The following is an 18,045-nucleotide window of genomic DNA, read 5'->3' on the forward strand; positions in this document are numbered from 1 at the left end:
AAAGTGGAAGTACATACTTAAGGTTTCGGTACATTTTTCAGGCACCGAAAACTTATTCGGATACGCGTTCAAGTCAATCGTCTGCGTTCAACTTGCTTCGCCAAACTTAACAATTATCGTCGCTTTTTACTTACGTACGAGCAAATGGCACTTGAATCGAATAAATCGATAAGAAGGAGAAACAGTGGTCCGGATGTTTTTCGTGGATGGAGAAAAGAAACTGTTTGGTTGAGCGAGAACTTTGTTTTTGCCCGGTTGTGCGCAAATTCAATCTTAGCGTTAGACACAAAGAGAAGGTCGGTCTGCCGAATAAAATCCAATAACGGCAGACGGAGATCTCACGATACGATATATATCTGATACCATTCCTTGAGAGTAAGACTTGACCGAGGGAATACCGATTGGATCAATTCTACATGGCCGGGGATTTTGCTTCGAAAGAATGCGCGTCGCGTACAATCAACAGAAGGCCGGGCTACTACAGAATGTATCTACTTGCCTGGAAAAGTATATCGTTTATCGAACCGTTTTGACGAGACGTCTCCTACAACGAAGAAACTGCTACGTCTTCGACGTACGACTTTTGATACGAAATGAATTTTAGACGTCGTTAAGCAATGAAAAGATCGACTACCCTTTAAATTTTCTCTTCTTGAAATTACATTTGCGAGAGATAATAATATGGACAAGTACACTTGGCTACTGTAACGTAATGTTAGGATAAACTAGGCGAACAAAATTCGACTTTGGGTTCGAAATAACCGAGAACTTTGGCCCAAAGGTCCCAATTTTGTCCATGAATGACCTTAAGGGGCAGGAAACAAACGTTTATCGTATATCATCCGTTTTGAAGCAAACATTGGCGTTGTAATCATCTGGGTAGTCCAGTCTTGCTATTCCCGTGACATTTTGCAGCAAGGAATAACAGGTTTACCCGCGCGACAGTTTACCAACGCGAGGAAGGAGAAGCGCGACCGTAGGGGATTCCTCGAGTTTCTCGAATTCTCTTTGGTCAGCCATGATTTGCCGACCAACCTTGTTCCAATGTACCTCCGTTCTATTTTCGGTGTCTCTCGCTTAAGAGGGTCGTACATTCTTGGGCAAATACGTCTCGGGTGAAAATTGAGTCGTTTGCGCTACTGTCGAGGTAAAACGAATTAATCGTTGTTTCGTGCAAGTTACGTTGCACCGTTAAGTACTTTACTGACACGCGTAATACCCTAAGAAAGTTAAGCGACCAAGTTTCTTTCTCTCGAGACTGGTCGATAAGGACTAGAAACATTCCTTGCAAAGTTGCTGCAACGACGTTAGATAGGATTAAAATAAGATCGCAAGTTCGATGGGTCGCAACGAACGACAGACGGACGGTCTTCGATCGCATAAAAATCTTAACCACCGACGGATACGGAAATCGAGGATCGTGGAAAAGCGTCAGCGAATCGCTGCATCGGCGATTCGTGGGTATTCGTTAAGGTTGTATGGATCAGCAGACGAGTTTCTGCATTTCTCGGGATAACGTCGTCCGGTGTCCGTTGGAGCGTAATCCGACAGCAGCAAGAGATCTTCGCTTCCTCTGGAGGAGCGCGTCCCTAAGCGGCATCGAGGCCCTTCAACGGCATATTGCTTCTCCTGTGGGAACTTTCAACGAACCGGAGAGGAGAAGGAGCTGGATGCCGGTATAGCAGACGTTTTACAAGGTGCTAGCAGCACCTCGACAATTCACTCCTTAAGGTATAATCCATCCGTTCCTTAGTGGCTACCTCGAAGGAGATTCGACAGTTCTTGGATGGGAGTAACCGATCGATTACGCTTCGGAGAGTTCAACGGAACAAATTGACCCAGTGAACTTTAACCAACACGATCCATCGATTATCGATTCTGCCGATCGCGGCGCTGTATCTCACGAATACGACGTTTGTCACCTGCGATTCATTTGGAGAAACAGGCAAACCGAAACGCCTCGATTATTTACGAATCGAGAGTATGCACACACGCGTCTGCCTAGTTTATGGTTTCTGTAATGGGAATACCCAAGTTTGCTCCGAGGAACTATTAACCGTCATGGTCGAGCCCATACCTACAGCTTGCAAGATCGCCCAATCTGTCGCTCGATTTTTATCCGTACTTCGAATTACGAACGTCGGCGAAATAATTGCGCAGAATAAACTGGTTGGTGTTATTTCCTGTATCGATTTAACGTTCGACTAATTCGGCGAATTAATATCTAACCGAGTCATCGATCACCGTCCCTAATCGATCTTTGCTCGACCCTCGTAGCGTCAGGAAATAAATCGAGGAGGCACCGGATACGTAACTCGACCGCGACTTCCGCCGCAATTGAATCACCACTGCTCCCCGTTGGACGCAAAAAAGGGCCAACAAGCACGAGGATAGTAAATCGACGCTTCACCAAGAATAGAATTCCCTTCGACGTTGATACACCGAAATCCTGAAGTCTAATCAAGTGGATTCTGTGGTTCCGGGGGGGAAAAACGACTGTACCTTTTTTAATCAGACTTTGAGAAAAGTGATTCTCCCTGATTCTCGATAATATTTTCCACCTCCACTGTTCTTTCTCTTCGCGACGAAAATAAATGCAAAATAATTAATTCGTCAGCGAAATTTTCCGAACGTGTCCAACCTTGAATTTCCCCTAACGCGAAGAGGGGGACGGTTCGATTCGGTATAGCGTTTCACCTCGAAACACTTGGACCGTCAGTTTCGACGTGACCAGTCGCAGCAACCCCTTTCGATCACCGAGATAAAATATTCCGGAATGTGAAAAGAGACTGGGGATCGATAATGAAGGTTTCCCCGGTGCGACGGAAAGCGGGAAGGTTGAACGTCTCGCGAAGCGATTTCCATTGCGGCTGAAAATCGTGACCGGCGTTCGGAAGGACAATAATGCCGGACTCCGGGTGGTGTCCTTTCGTCGTGATCGAGGACGTTACCCCGACGGATATACACACAGCTGACGGTATTGAGTGTGGCTTAACGTGGGACGAGCGTACAACCAGCGCATGCATTATTACCGTCGGCTGAAACCGTTCGGGGCTGGCTCTCCGGTTTCAGGAGAGAAGGGTTCCATATGTTACGCGCCATATCCTCGGCCAGTTCACCGTACCCGTCGTTCTATTACCGGGACGCATTCCTCTGCTCGATAATAATCTTCCGTCCACGCCATTACCGATAGAAATTGATTGCGTTCGGGTGCGCGCGTATCGATGGCTGCGCTTTTGCGTGTCTCGAGTGGCTGGTCTCCGAACATGGTAATCCGGTCGACTCCACCGTACCGATTCGATCCTCCTAATAATCGTAACCTTCGTTTTTTACGGAGAACCGCGCGAAGGGACCAACGGCGGAACAACTTAATCTATAACCTTTCCCCATTCCTAGCTTGGCGTGCGATGGAGTAAGACAAGTAGAAAAAACGATCGATGGTCAGACGCGGAAACGAAATTGTATTTAATCGAGTATAAAATGCAACAGCAAATAGAAAAATATCAATTTTTGTTCCCCCTGCGGTGAAAGAATTCTAATTCGAAATTGCTGTTCAGCTAGGAGGGATCGGTATTCGAACGAGCGTTTGAACCGTTTGATCGTGGCTGTGGTGCGAAAATTGGTTCTATCGCACGGACCTTAAGCCGCCGTTCGTTGGAAGGCTCGATTGATGAAATGAACAGCGTAGGAAGGGCGAATAGCGTTAAACGCCGCAGAAAGCGTGTGCAGGTCGAACGGGATGGGGCGGGACGCGCAGCGACGATTATCGTTACACGTCTAGTGGGCAAGCAATTCCTGGGGAAGCATCGGTTAATCCGGTTTCGATAATCCTCTCATCGTCGCCGGTAGATTCGGCCAGGTGGAGATTCGGTTGAAAGGAACCGAAGGCCGATCCGGGGAGCGAGCTAGAGAGAAGGTTAGATCGGTATAGACGTTTCGTATAAAACAGAGGACGGGGGTATTAACGGGGGCGGCGGTGGATACGGGTGATACAAAGTTTCGTTAGTTCAATACGGCAGCGAATGATTTCCAATCCTGGCCGGGCGCCAACCTCTTTCCAGACGGTTTAACCGAAATAAAGGATGTCATATTGAGAATTTGCCGAAAGTAATGTCTCGAGCATTGTAAGCACACCGTGACGTTCCTCGGGCATAGGCTGGCCCAGGCCCGGCTGCCTCGGAAACGTTATTTCCCGGGATTATCGCGGATGATAAAACTGCTCCGTCATCGCGGTCGGGAATAACGATCCGGTGGGTTGTTAATCGATCGCGGTCGAAAATAACCGCGAGCTTTTACCGGGCCTTCCATTAGGATTGTACTCGCGGTCGAACGACGCGGTGCCTCGTGGAAATTTATCGTTCGACTGTGATTAATCCGTCCCGAAAACATATTACGGCTTGCTCCGGCAAACCGCCGACAAACGTCTGTCCGACTGCATTCCAGGTAAACGGATATTTGCGATCGATCGATCCATCGATCGACTACTTTCATAGTACCGTGAATAATTACGAAAGTTGTCCGGCTCGATACTGTACGGATGCATCGAGCGTCATTGATGCACGGTTACTTCTAGCACGACTTTATTGCATCCAGCAAAATGAAATTCAACGATATGTAAATAGAGCGGATTAGAGCAAATCGTGATAACGATTTCTCTATCTAATGTCGCGTCAAATATTTATACTCGCAAATGAATTCCCTAGTGCTTTCATCCTATCAGAGTACGGATAATTCAGTAGCCTTTCACGCGAGACTAAAACTCGTGCGAGCGTTTAGACTAGGCATCTTAACCGTTATCATGGTCCTTTGTGCGAATGGCTGTTGTAGAACAGTTCAGCCGGAGTTCCCTTATGGGTATTGGAGAATCCCGAGAAGGGCATCGTAACGTGGAACACGGTTTGGTCATCTAGGTTTATGCTCGAGCACACATTTTGATCGCGCATATTCATCGAACCCGGCAAACTATCGTCTTATCTCGTCGTTAATAAGATATTAGTTTGTGAAATATTCACACCCCCTTCGAAGAGCTTTCCCGAAGAAAAACAATAATTTCGCTCGTAGGAAATGTCCTTACCGCGGATGAAACGAGCCGTTCAATTATTTATTGCCACTTTCCAACTGTTCCTCGACTTTGAAACGATCAAAGGAGCTTCTGTGCACGTATGTGGTTGGACGCGAGATGCTAGGCTTGGTTCTGAAAGCGTATACGGAACAATTTGTCGCGTACCAAACATATTACGTTCGTGTAAATACTTGTATAATCTTTCGTTGGTTAACCTTTACTATTATTCAAATCTAATCGTGACTTTCCGCTTAGAATTCATTTCATCGTGCAAGTTAAATTATTTTTCAAGTTGTCGCGTCATTCGCTTTTTTTCTTCGCTTATAATTAAAACTTGTCCCATTGTTTTAAAGTTTCCAAGTAAAGCATTGGCATATTTTAAGTAAAATTAAAGTTCGCGAGATACGAATTGTCACCCTTTATACCGGCTCGGCTGAAAATCCCTCGAAACTTTTTCTCCATTATCTTGTCGCCGGTAAAGCGTACCAATTTTACAAATCCGTAATAAAGTCATCGCGATACAATCGTTGCTGAGAATTTTTCGCTTACGCGCCAACGATAAGTTCTTTCATCGCGACGCCGCGCCGGTTCGTATCGGTCGTCGGGAGCAATTTGACGAAGAATTCAATTACGTCCCGAAATATTCCTGCAAAATTGAGCAAAGGTAGGGATTCGTTAATAAAATTCTTAATAACCGGTTATTAAAATTTCCTCCCTCCGATATCTGTAGTCCATAGTTCCAACCAGGTATCCGACAGAGATCTAGAATCTCTTCGAGTTAGATCTTCGACCCTGGCCCGAAACCGCGAGAAATTATAACACGTCGTAAAGCGAGCTACTTTATTTTAATCTCGTCTTTGATTCGGCATCGCACTTTTGAAATCGCTTCGATCCCACCTGGTTTAGTTGGTGGAGTTGCTTGGTCGAATGTACCAGTGGCGATGAGAGGATTATCGAAACAGGATTAAGCAATGCTTCCGTAGAAATCGCTCCTGCCGCTGCACCTGATACGGCAACAGATATGCCCAACTGTTCCTTAGTCGTTAAAAGCTTTTCTTGTTTCCGTCGCGGCCGCCACGCTGATCCAGCCTTTTCGAAATGTACGAACGAGCGGCACGAAAATTTGCAAACTTCACCCTCGAGGACCATTTTAATCCTCGATATCAAAAATCTCCAACTAGGTAATTTTTAAATGAAATTTCCCAGATAAGCTTCGAAGGCAGTAACAAAATGTTTCAAAATCCATTTTGTACCGAAATAAACGATAAAGATAAAGAGACGATTACGTCTAGCTCGAAGCAGAATGAAATTTTGCCACTACATTGCGTCGCTTTCGAAACAAGGGAAATGTATGTAACGATTACGAAAATCTCGATAGTTGGTTCTTAGTCGTTAAAAGCTCGTGCCATTACCAAAGAACGTCCCGTTCTTTAAGGGGCTTACAAGCGAACGTAACGAGAATGGGTCGCGAGTGAACTCGACCGATAGTCGTTTTCGGTCTGATTTAATACCATTACGTTTAACTCCAGAGACCATGGGGGCCAGCGTTTCTACGATATGTTGGCTTGCTTGTTCACGACGCGTGTAAAAACCAAGGAATTTACAGAGTGTTCTGTAATTCTTGCTACTACCGGGAACAGGATTATTCCGCATTAAGAAATAAGTTAAAAATTCTGGTTTTCTTCGTGCGTGCACGGATTTATCCAACAGCCCTTGCACTTTGGCCTCTTTCGAAAATATAGCTACGAGTTCGAGTATTCGCGGACACGTCACGTTCTCGAGGAAGGTCCCTAATTCGCCGCTGAATACACGTAGAAAGCATTTAATTCGAGGAGAATTGTTTCGCGTCGGTTACTGGAGGGGTGGTTTGCCTCGGGGAATCTTGTTTCTCGATAAAATCGCGCCTCGGCACGTCGTGGCCCCGTGCAATTTATTGCTAATACGAGCCACGAAGCCGTCATCGTGACGGATTAACGAGGCGCCGTTGAAAATGCAAAAAGCTTTAATTTCAATGACTATAGGGCCGCGTGTACAGTACGGGCTGAATAATTACAAGGTAGAAGGGGAGGTCGGATCATCGTGATAACAATACTCGAACCTTGCCGTTACGACGTGCTATTGTAATTACCTCTCGTGCTTCAAGTGCAACGTGCTATTTTCGCGAAAATACCGGGGGTGCACGCTCGATCCACGATACACCTGTATTCCTAAGCCATCCTACTCATACCCTTTTTCCATCCAACGCTAACTGCTTCCAGGAGGTTCCATTAGTTTATATATTTATTCATTGCACGGGTAGAACTTGCTTCGTATACAAAAACAAACACGTAAAGAAAGGTAACACGCAAGATAATCAGAAAATTCAACGTTTCGATCCTACCGTACATTTACTCGATTCGTATTTACAATCGTCCGAACTTATATCCTGCCGAGCTAATCGTTAATTCCAACAGAGAATTTATCGATTAGCCCAGCTTCGTCTAAATATCGCAATTAATTTATACCATACAGCCATATTATTACCATTTAATGGTTTTGCTGAAAATCTATAGTGTATCTATTTTCACTAATTTCCGTCGGGCATTGATGCGGAGTTCTCCAAACAACTAGCCAACCAATTTATGTGATTTATTTCGTATAATTTCAACCTCGAATATTTTGATATTACAAGTATATTCGGTAATAATTCTTAGGTTAGATTAGAAACCATCGCCTCGTAGGGAACGCTTTCAAGGGAACCTTTATCTATCGCGTAGCGTTACCTTTGTATCCCTTCTTCTCATGGATGAGAAACGACTCAGTCGCGTACGTGATGGTTGGAAAATTGATTCATGGGGAAAACAGGAAATTGGTTTCCCGTTGGGAACGAACGTCGAATGGCAAAGGTACCCGCAGAGACATCAAATTTGAATTTACCGCAGAGTTCGACGCGAGCTGGTAGCCGTCGATATCGCTGATAACTTGCACGACCCGAGCAATGAAAATCGTTTCGTCGAATTCCATGCCGGGAAACGGATAAGTTCCATCGTATTCGACCTACGTGCGTATAAGTTGATATTTCTAATGGTATACTATATCGAATTGGTTTTCGCTAGATTCGAAGTCTGCCTACTTTCCCGTTCGACCTGAATTCCTTTACTAATGGAATCTACTAATCTAGAATTTTTGTTAGATATTATTAACGCTAGCAGTGTGAAACATTTTCTCGGAATGTTTTTCGCTGTAGTAAATCTGACTAGCGGCGATTAGAAACGGGGGAAAAACGGGAACAAGGAAATCAGTGATACGCATCAAAGTGGAGCGGATCTTTGAGTACACAAAGAGGACAAATTACCGAGAGGAAGTAATTTGTTCGAGGAAATAGTGTTATCGCCGAAGTCAACGATGCCGGTGGCGTTTACGGTAAATAATTTCCTGTGGTTGTCTGAAACATCGGGCCGTTTCGGCGTTCCAATTGCGATGCGTGCGGTAAAAGCAACATAAAGGACCCTCGCGAAGGGGCTGTAAAAGTAAACAACATTTGTTTCGGGCAATCGTAAGTCTTCCGCCTCCGGCTACTTCGCAAAAAGGAAAGGGAACACGCTTAATGAAATGGAAAGCATTCGTAACGTTCTACGATTTCATCGAAATACTTCCATGTTAAATATTATTAGGTTGCTGCATACGCGTTATAGGTTCCACTGTTTTAACGAGCAGTGGTTTTAGATTTTACCGAATAATTTAAGAAATTCAATTCCGGATGGATATCTTCCCTGTTTTCCGACAATAGTAAAGTCTTCCTGCAAAGCTTAATAATTAAGACTTTTACTTGAAATGTTATTTCCGAATATAGAGGAACGGGACAATGAATGCGTTCCGGCTTGACGTTCGAGGAATTAACTTTATTCCTGTAATGGAGCTCCGAGGTTAAAATGTTTAAATACCCCTTTTTGTCCGCATCAGCGGAAACGAAGTTCGTTTTATGGAATTAAAAGCGGGAACAGAGGAACGAGGAAAAAAGTCGAGGCAAATGTCGTCTTGACTCAATTCCGCAAATTCAATTTCGCGGGAAAGTAGAACGAGTCGGGGCTCGAAATCGGACGCGAAAACTCCGGGAAAATATACTTTCGATTTTTATACCGTTCCTCCCCCTTTCGTTTTAATCTCGTGGACTCCATTGCTTTCCCACCGACGCGGTTCACAATAATAGCGAATAAACGCTACAGATTGTTGCGTTCGCGTAATGTTTTGTCAAAGGAACCGAGTAAAATTTGGATCTAAGACTTTATTAAATTCGATTACGAAACGAACGAGAAATGGTTCGTGTTGTCGTGTCGTCGAAAAGGTCCGCTTCGTTGGAGCAATTTTACGGATATCGGGTGCTTCGAATGCCGCTGAAAGCCAGGGAATTGTTTCTCGATTCGTCCTAGTATTGTTCCTTTATTAGACGTCGTGACAGAAGCTGGAAAACTAGAAACAATTCGTCGAACACCTTTTCAGTTTTTCACGAAGACGCTCTGAAACCTTTGAGATGGAAAGGTTTCGCTGTCAACGTGTACGTGTGTTTGCACGAAACACGAAACGTCAGGACAATCGAGCGAGCATTCGCCTACCCGGTTCTTCAAAGTCCGTGGTTGTTTTTTTATTTTTCTACGTCGCTGTCTGCTTTGATGTTAACGAAGAGTGCGTCTTTCCTTTTCTGTTTACCTTTTTCAAAGACTCCTGTCTGTGTTTTTCTAAACGTATACACGTTATACAGAGTCTCATAATCAAAACGAATCCAGCATAAACGAGGATGTTCCTTTCTACGAAGCCATTAACACCTAACGTCCTTTGGATATACAGCGTCAAAGAAAGCAGTTATCTCTAAAAAAATAACGCTTGATAGTTTTGCATCATCGAACGCGGTTTTGATCAAAGGGGCATCAATGTCCAGGGTCATTATCGGCCCTCGAAGCAAGTTGGTAAGGCTTAAATCCGGCGGAAGGGAGGACAGAGAAATCAAGCAATTCCTTCGAGTTCTACACAGAACGGATATCCAGGACTTCGACTCCTTTTGGATGGCCGATCGGGACGAGGAACGACCAAAGGATTCTCGGAGTTGGCCTTCGAAGGATAACGACGTCAAGGATCGAATAGTGTTTTGCGAAAGCGAGTCACGAACGGAGCCAATTATCGCCGAAGCTAATGAAGCTATTGCTCCTCGAAAGAAATGGAAGAAGAGAAATCGCCGGAATCTGCTCTTCGTCCTTCGATGTCCCTTGCCCCCTTCCGACGTTATCTATCAGACCAGACCCTCGTTTCGTTTCTTTTTCTCCCTTTCTACCTTTCGCTTCTTCTCGTTGGTCTTCGACTCTTCCGCGCTTAATTTACCGTGAGAAAAAAAGCACCGAGGAACTGGTACTACTTTCGGAAGTCGTTTAAATTCGTCTGTTCATTGGTGTGCACGGAACGCATACAAATTCAACTCTACCTACGCTTCGTCCCAGAAACAACTACGAAACAGGTCGAAAGTTCTCGCGTTGATTTACGATTCCCAAAGACGATTGGAGCACGAAAAAGAAATTGTGTTATTATATCTAGCGACGATAATGGGAGACGATCTTTCAAACGGGAACAACGTCGAATACATGCTTATAGGGTAAAAATTTCCCCCAGAAAATGGGCCATGCAATTGCTTGATGGTGATCGTTGTTCCAAACCGAAGACTTTTATGATACGTTATTCCGCTTTTACGATACGGATTAACTTGTATAGCGTGTACACCGATAATACAAGTTTGGCGAAACGAGGAATCCTCGTTAGTTTTAACAGCTACGTAAACCAACGTGATGAAACTGAGAACTGTGATCGATAACTGGACCGAGACTGAATTCTAGTCGAGGGAACGAAATTTAATTGGGTTCAGGCGATCGACGACTTACCAACCACGGTCAGGTAAATGAAATGGCCCATGGGTGGAGTGGTAGATATTTGGCATTCGTAGATACCGGAATCTCTCTTCTGAGGATATCGTATCCTCAGGGTCCATTCCTCGGTGTGGAGGGTGTGCATAGCCTCGAAACGCTGGTCGCTCGTGTACGTGTAACGACCGACTGTCAGCAAATGGATGTCCCGATGCCTAACCCAGGATACCTACAGACAAAAACAAGTCAAAAATTTTTTATTTGATCTACGTCCTCTTATTATTTACACGATCGAAGAGTAACGTCGCGCAAGACATTTTTTTCGAGTAATTGCCACTTTGAAATTTAGGTCGAAAGATCTCTGATCCTCCATGACTGTTTACGAGCGAGACGATGTTGGCGTCAGGAAGTCGTATCCGAAGATAATGCACCGCGCGAAGCACGTTGCATTATGTTTCGCCCGTCGCCTTCGGTGTCGGTTTATTACCGCCCACACTTCGTTCTTTACAACATTGGATGATACAACTTTTACTTCCCTTTTTCCATCCTCATCGGTCGTCTTCGCGGCGTTACATCATTACTTTCCACCCTGGCAACGTTAAACTTGCACATCGTCCCCCTTTACGGATATAATCCATTGTTTACCAAATCGTTTTACTATTTAATAGCTGTGGTTAGGTTGTAACGTCGCGTATTCGTTCGTATCGCACGACCAGATGTTTCTAGAGGACCGAGTAGTCGAATACGCGGTCCACGCGTGTCCCTGCGTTTGCTAGTTAATTTACAACGAGAGTACATTTGCGGTCTAACAGATTATTTCGGGCACGAGTTAAGCAATTTCGAGCGTTTTCGCTAAATTTTCAAATGGACTCCTCCGCCAGGATGACTCTGTTACCATCAAGTTAATTCTTCAGTTTTCGCTTACGATTAACGTTCCGCGCAAACGCCACCCGGTTTCCAACTTGGAGACCGTTTTAAAACGAATTGCAGGAACGTCGCTTTCAACACCAAAAATTACATTTCGGAAATTATCCTTTGTACTTTAAGAACGATCTCTATTTGTTCTAAGAATACTCCAAATAAGGTCGTCTTTTCATTCAATTTCAATCTCCCTCTCTCGATCTTCTTTGAAATATTGAACGTTAATATATTATTACTACGTTTACTAATGTATTCACAGTACCAAAGATTTTTATGTCGTCGGTATACCTTTAATAAAAATGTTCAATATTGAGAAACTTTGGAAACGTCTTTAATAAAGAAGTGGAATAAAAGCGAACTGTAATAAGATCCTTACGATACACCCTCAAATACAGAATCGATTTTGAAACGTGGTTATTACATTTTGAAAAGTTTGAATCGATAAAAAGGTAACGAGGCTATTGTACGATTTGACGAGCTCCAAGTTTCAGACATTTGAATGCAGTAAAAAATATTTTTCGCCTTTCCTAAAGACACGATAAAACTCGAGAACAGTGATTACTCCCGTGAAAGACAAAAGTCAACCAGCTTGGCAGCAACCCAAACTCCGTTTCCTTCGAGTAGGTGCCACGATTGGTGCCATGAACCGTGATAACTTTTCCCACTCGTAGTACGAGTCATTTCAAGATGTGCAAAGAAACGTTCGATAATAAATCTCGTACTGACGAGTAGAACAAATGCTAAGATCGCGTCTATCGACGTCACGTATAAGCAAATCGGCAAAGTTCCAACACGAACCGTACAAAACGACGCGAGGCAAGTTTTGGTGATACCATAAACTTCTGGAGGTCGTTAGTTAGCGCATAATCCAATCTACGATCCGGTGCAGTCATAACAGTCGTAAACCGAGCTATTTATTCGCGGGCTATGCAGTGCTATAACGACCATTCTGCAACCTAAATAGACAATTTCAATCGTTTTTTCCAGCACGATTTAACCCTCGGATGGTTTAAAATAGACGCGATCGACGAAGGCAGCTCGTGATCGAGGGAACTATTGACAGCCAAACGTGTATGAACGCGATTCTAGTTCGTTTTGGAGTAACTGTAAAATTGTTCGATAAAGTATTTGTACTTCCTTTGGGGACGTGGCGTGTATAGAAGCAGACGAGTTTGTAGTCGTCAGAGGAGACCAATTCCTAAAGCAAATACAATTCGAAGAGCGACGACAGGTGAAGCACTGCTAGGTAAACCTTCCTTCGCGGAATATCGCTTTTGGGCTCGTGTCGGCGCTTTCATTCGGCCTCGAGACTTCGTGTAATTTTATCCCGTCGGGGAAATCTCAATTTTACTCGCGCTATCGCGACATTATACGCGCGGACGCGACTGCACGTTATCAACGAAACATATTAGTCGGTACACGCGTATCTGGCCGGGCCGTGCTTTGCATAGAGATGAGTTTTGGAATTAAAATTGTAACATACTGTCGACGTCCGAACCGAAAGATCCCACCACGAGCTTCTTCTTTTTCTGCTTAATCTGCCTAGCCGTGCGTTAAGAACTTTCGAATCTACTAACGTGTACGCTTATATTTCGGAATTTACTTATTTCGTACGCCTTCTAAAAACGATTTAAAATTTTCGAAAGAACACTTACGGTCCTGTTTCCAAGATTCTTCACTTTGCACACGAGTTGAATGGTCTTCCCAACGAGGCCTGTCACGTTCGACGGAACCGTCGTGTCAAAGTAAGGGCCTCTTTCTGGCGTTTGCAGCCCATTCGAGGCGTCCGCCTCGAACAGTCGCGAACTGTGCACAGCCTCCTCTGAAAACAATAAATAGAAGACTGCGATAACATTCTTACACGAACAATGTACACGCCTCTAGGCGCGTTTATTAAAATTACTACGCGCGAAAAGAAAGCAGAAGGCGATAATGTATTTAAAGCCGCGCGCCTGGCAGCTATACCTAAATAACGTTGCCAGGAGGCAGCTTTGCATGGTGAAATTATTCCCCAACTTAGAATCGATAAATTTGTTTCGCAAAATTGAAACTTTCGTATAGATGCGCGTATTCCAAGATTTTACTCTGCGCGTCAGATTAATTTCTTTTTCGAAAAAAACTAGCTTCTTTTAGAACCGTACGGCGTGCACGCGTCGATGCTCGTTTCGTTTCGAACTAGGCAAACAGCTTCGACCGACAGGAGAACGAGCAAGTTGGTAGGAAAGTTAATTACAAGTGTAATCGCGAATTCGTTTACAGAGGCCCGGGAGACGCGCAATTTATCCGAGTAATTCCGAATCGGACAACGCGGCAGCGATCACTTCAGAACGCATGAATATCCGAATGGTTCTCGCGAAACAGAGTGGTCCGAAAGTACACGGTGGAACGACTGGCGCATAACTATCCTGTTGCCTGTAGTCCTGCACTGCGGCAAATACGATCTCGTCCGCACGAGTGCCCGTAACGGGTACGTTTACACTGCTGCAACAAGCCACGCATCACGCACACGCCATACTTTCGGCATTCGTTCTAGGTACCTCAACGAACGGCGTACAAGAATACTTGACGCACTCGTAACGAATCGAGGAGGATCGCCCGTGCGCGATATACTTGTACGCGTATCGTCGGTTCGTGAAAAGTATGCTCAAAGTTAAGGGTTGCACTGGAACAACGAGATAAATACGCGTCAAAATTAATTGACATTTTTGTGCCTTGCACAGTAGAGGTTGTATTATTTTCAGAATGCCTGTTATACGTAAAGCGACGAGAACAGAGACAACAGACGACAACAGAGGCTCCAAATATTTTCGTCGAGCGTTATTTTACGTTGACGTTCGTGTCGGTGAGCGTGGTTGGATCTGTTTATGTGGAGAGTTGTTTGAGCATACGCGTCGTTGCGCGGGCACGCGTGTTTCGCTCGTATCTATGTGCGAACTAGAAACAGAATACAAATTACGGTATTCGTAATTCGAATACTTTCTGAAATACGTTTTGTCTATCCATGGTCGAACGTGGAAGCGCGTTATAAGCGTTGTCGTGTTTCTCGGTTGAAATATTATACGGTAAAAATCCTTTGAGATCGTCACACGCTGGGAACAGATCCTCCGGATAATGAAGTCGAATACACCCATGAAAGTATCAAATTATTCGGAGACAACGGCACGCAGAGAGAGAGAGAGAGCAGCGTTAATGTTTCGCAATTTCGTTCCTCGAAACAAAGAACCAGGTGGCAGGCTGTTAAATATTCTTTTTCCCGTCGTCTTTTCCTTTCCCGGTCAGGGCTTTCGATGTGAAATATTGTTTATTTGCTTGGTTCTTACACGAGATCGGCCGGGCTCGAGGCTCGAGGCTCGCGCGAAATATTTCCACGCTTCGTGCTCGCGACAACCTCGGGGATTAACCGTTTTGAAATGCCTATAAAGTATCCCTCGTCTCTGACCGTAGTGTCGCGATATACGGCACGATTTAACCGAGAAAATATCGCTCGCAGGATGCATTAATCGATCACGGAAACGACAAAAGTCACGACTCGTTGCTAACCGTATCGTGGAACGTGCGACGTACTGTTTTATTCGAACAAATTTTTCTTCATCGATCGTCGCGATATTTTCAGGCTTTTTTCTACGGTAGTTCATCAAGAATTCGATCGTTATTAACGCGTTGACCGTTGGGCTAATACATCCCAGAATTCGTACAAGCGTCTACGAAACTCTCGACAATCCCAATTTTCGCGCGGAAAAGCCTTTCGGTGTTTTCGTGCGCTTAATTTGCCCAGCAGGGCCAATGTAAATAATTATTAGGACGACCAGTTTTCTCAAGCCCTTCTATCCGTACGTTTTGTCGACGCTGAGCAATTGAATATTCCATAGAGGAGCGTACGATGAATGGTGACGTCTCGGTGGACTTAATGGACTCTCAGAAAAAAATATTACACCGTATTTTTCTTCTACGCTACCACGCTTATACGAAATCGGCTAAAAAAGTAAATTACCGGGCCACAGAATTTGGGTTAGGAATATTTATCTTCGAAATTGCATCGAGACGTCAGAGCCCCTCGGCGTACATTTATCACGGCCAAAAGGGTTTGGGAGCAAACAAGGGAATGATACAATCCACCTTCTAAGATCCTTTACCGTAATAAGCTTTCCAAGCCCTTCGAAGAATCGAACAGAGGCTCGCAAATTAATCCCTACCCTTCCCTCTTTTCGAGTTAATTCTACTGGTTTTACGACCCCTTGAATTATTCGCGCTGTTTCCACCTCGTCGAGCCACCTTCAAAGTGTTTTCGGCTGTGTTTGCTTGTTACAGAAGAAACTAACCCTCCCTTCGTGCGAATCCTAAGGTTGCTGGAATTTCGTCGGTTCATTGGAACGGGATGAAAGGCACTCGGAGATTCGCTCGAAACGAGCGGAGAAGGCAATTTGTAAGAAAATTATTTGGCACGTTTTATACAAGGCATTCGACTCGGTGTAGCTTAATATCTTTCGTTGCGTGAGTGCTACCAAAAAATGTATTAAAAGTTAAGTGGTTTAAAGGGTCAAATACAACGTGATAAAATCTTTCGTTAGTGGGCCATTCTTTTGTCTCGATCTCATGATAATTAGAGGAAAATGTATCGTTCACTACGGATATATTATTTGAATCTTGTTTCTCAATACCCTCCACGTTGGTCAGCTTTTACGATTTTGTTCTTCGATCGACGCGACGCAGAATTTCCGAAGAATGTCCGTGGTATGTCGATTATCGGAATATCCATTAAAGGAACGTTCGATTACTGGAGTAATAGTCGAATATGCCAAATGATCGATCACCCGCTATCCGTTATCGTGAATTGACCAATCGCGTTCAATTGACCTCCTTCCATTGTCCCTTAAACGAGTCCTTCCAGCACTTACCCCTCGCATTGGAAAACATAATTCTTGAAATTTCCAATAAAAGTTTAATAACGTTTTCAAATCTCTTGTAATTTAATGCGTCGCTTTGAAGGAATTACCAAATTTCAGATCAAACTGCTTTTTTCTTCGTTTTGCATTTCTCGTTCCAACGAAGATCACCGAGAATACTATACAGAGTGTTCGGCCACCCCTGGGGAAAATTTTAATGAGAGATTCTAGAGGCCAAAATAAGATGAAAATCAAGAATATCAATTTGTTCATTGACGCTTCGTTAAAAAGTTATTAAGAAATTAAATTAAAAAATTTCAAATCATTCACGGAAAAATTATCAACAAATTAGTATCCTTGATTTTCGTCTTATTTTGGCCTCTAGAATCTCCCATTAAAATTTTTCCCATGGGTGGCCGAACACCCTGTATAGGTGCATTGACAACAGGAGAAACTCGTAACACGAGTTCTCAGAGACAATTATCGAGAGTAATCCGTGTAGAACGAAGCGGCTGTAGGCATGTAAATTCTCTTTTATCAAATAATTCTGACACAGATCATCCCGAGTAAAAGTATTAGATATTTTAGCATAATTCACGACACTACGAGAGAAATTTTCGGCATTAAAATCTCGAGGATCCGAGGTACCGTCGTTCCCATGGAATTAAGTACGGTGGAATAGCTAGCGAGCATCGTTATTAATGACATATCTCATTTAACAGTTTCAACCGCAAGTAATCCCGCGTAAATGAGATGGTCCGTAGAACTTTGAAGGTTTGTTAAGGTGGTGCACGGCACGCGGAGGTGTTACTGGGGATGTTCCGTAGAAGTTGGAAGTGTTACCAGAGGTGGTCTCCGAGACTCGCAAGGTTGCTCGTATAACCTCGAGAATTTATAAGGTAGAGAAACGTCGTAGTAAATTTTTTTATATAACCAACCTCTCCGGAGAAATATTTTATGGAGATTGTACAATATTAGTCGACGTAAAACAAGTTTATTTTGGTTTTATATATGTTCGATTCGGGTAGTTATTCGGATGAAGGGCTTTTGCTCGAGACAAACGAAGGGTGATGGCAGAATCCGTTCTCCTCGATGTCGCAAATCGATCGAAAAACAATTTCAATTTTCGGAAGTTACGAGGTAAATTCCGTAAGAAACGCCTGTTCGGTTTGCCGTATCGAAGACCTTTGGGAGAACAAGAAACAGCAGACGCGCGTGATAAATTATTAGCTCGATGGCGGTGCGAAAATCTCTCGGCGTAATAAAAGCGAAATGGGTCCATGGAGGAGAAACC

At 44.0% G+C, this 18,045-nt stretch overlaps 1 protein-coding gene across 5 annotated transcripts in view; it reads right to left on the reverse strand.

Annotated features, from left to right (window-relative positions):
- Positions 1-18,045, reverse strand: part of LOC143341428 (zwei Ig domain protein zig-8) — a 52,361-nt gene that overhangs the window by 5,127 nt on the left and 29,189 nt on the right. For all 5 annotated transcript variants that reach the window (XR_013079597.1, XM_076764402.1, XM_076764393.1 and 2 more), the window contains 2 exons: positions 13,524-13,690; positions 10,966-11,176 (listed from right to left, as the gene is read on the reverse strand). Coding sequence is in view for 4 of the 5 variants with exons in the window: in XM_076764402.1 (XP_076620517.1) it covers positions 10,966-11,176; positions 13,524-13,690 (378 nt within the window). In the remaining variant the exon portion in view is untranslated. The remainder of the gene's footprint in view (positions 1-10,965; positions 11,177-13,523; positions 13,691-18,045) is intronic.

Source organism: Colletes latitarsis, chromosome 1 (assembly GCF_051014445.1).
Source record: "Colletes latitarsis isolate SP2378_abdomen chromosome 1, iyColLati1, whole genome shotgun sequence".
NCBI classification, from domain to species: domain Eukaryota; kingdom Metazoa; phylum Arthropoda; class Insecta; order Hymenoptera; family Colletidae; genus Colletes; species Colletes latitarsis.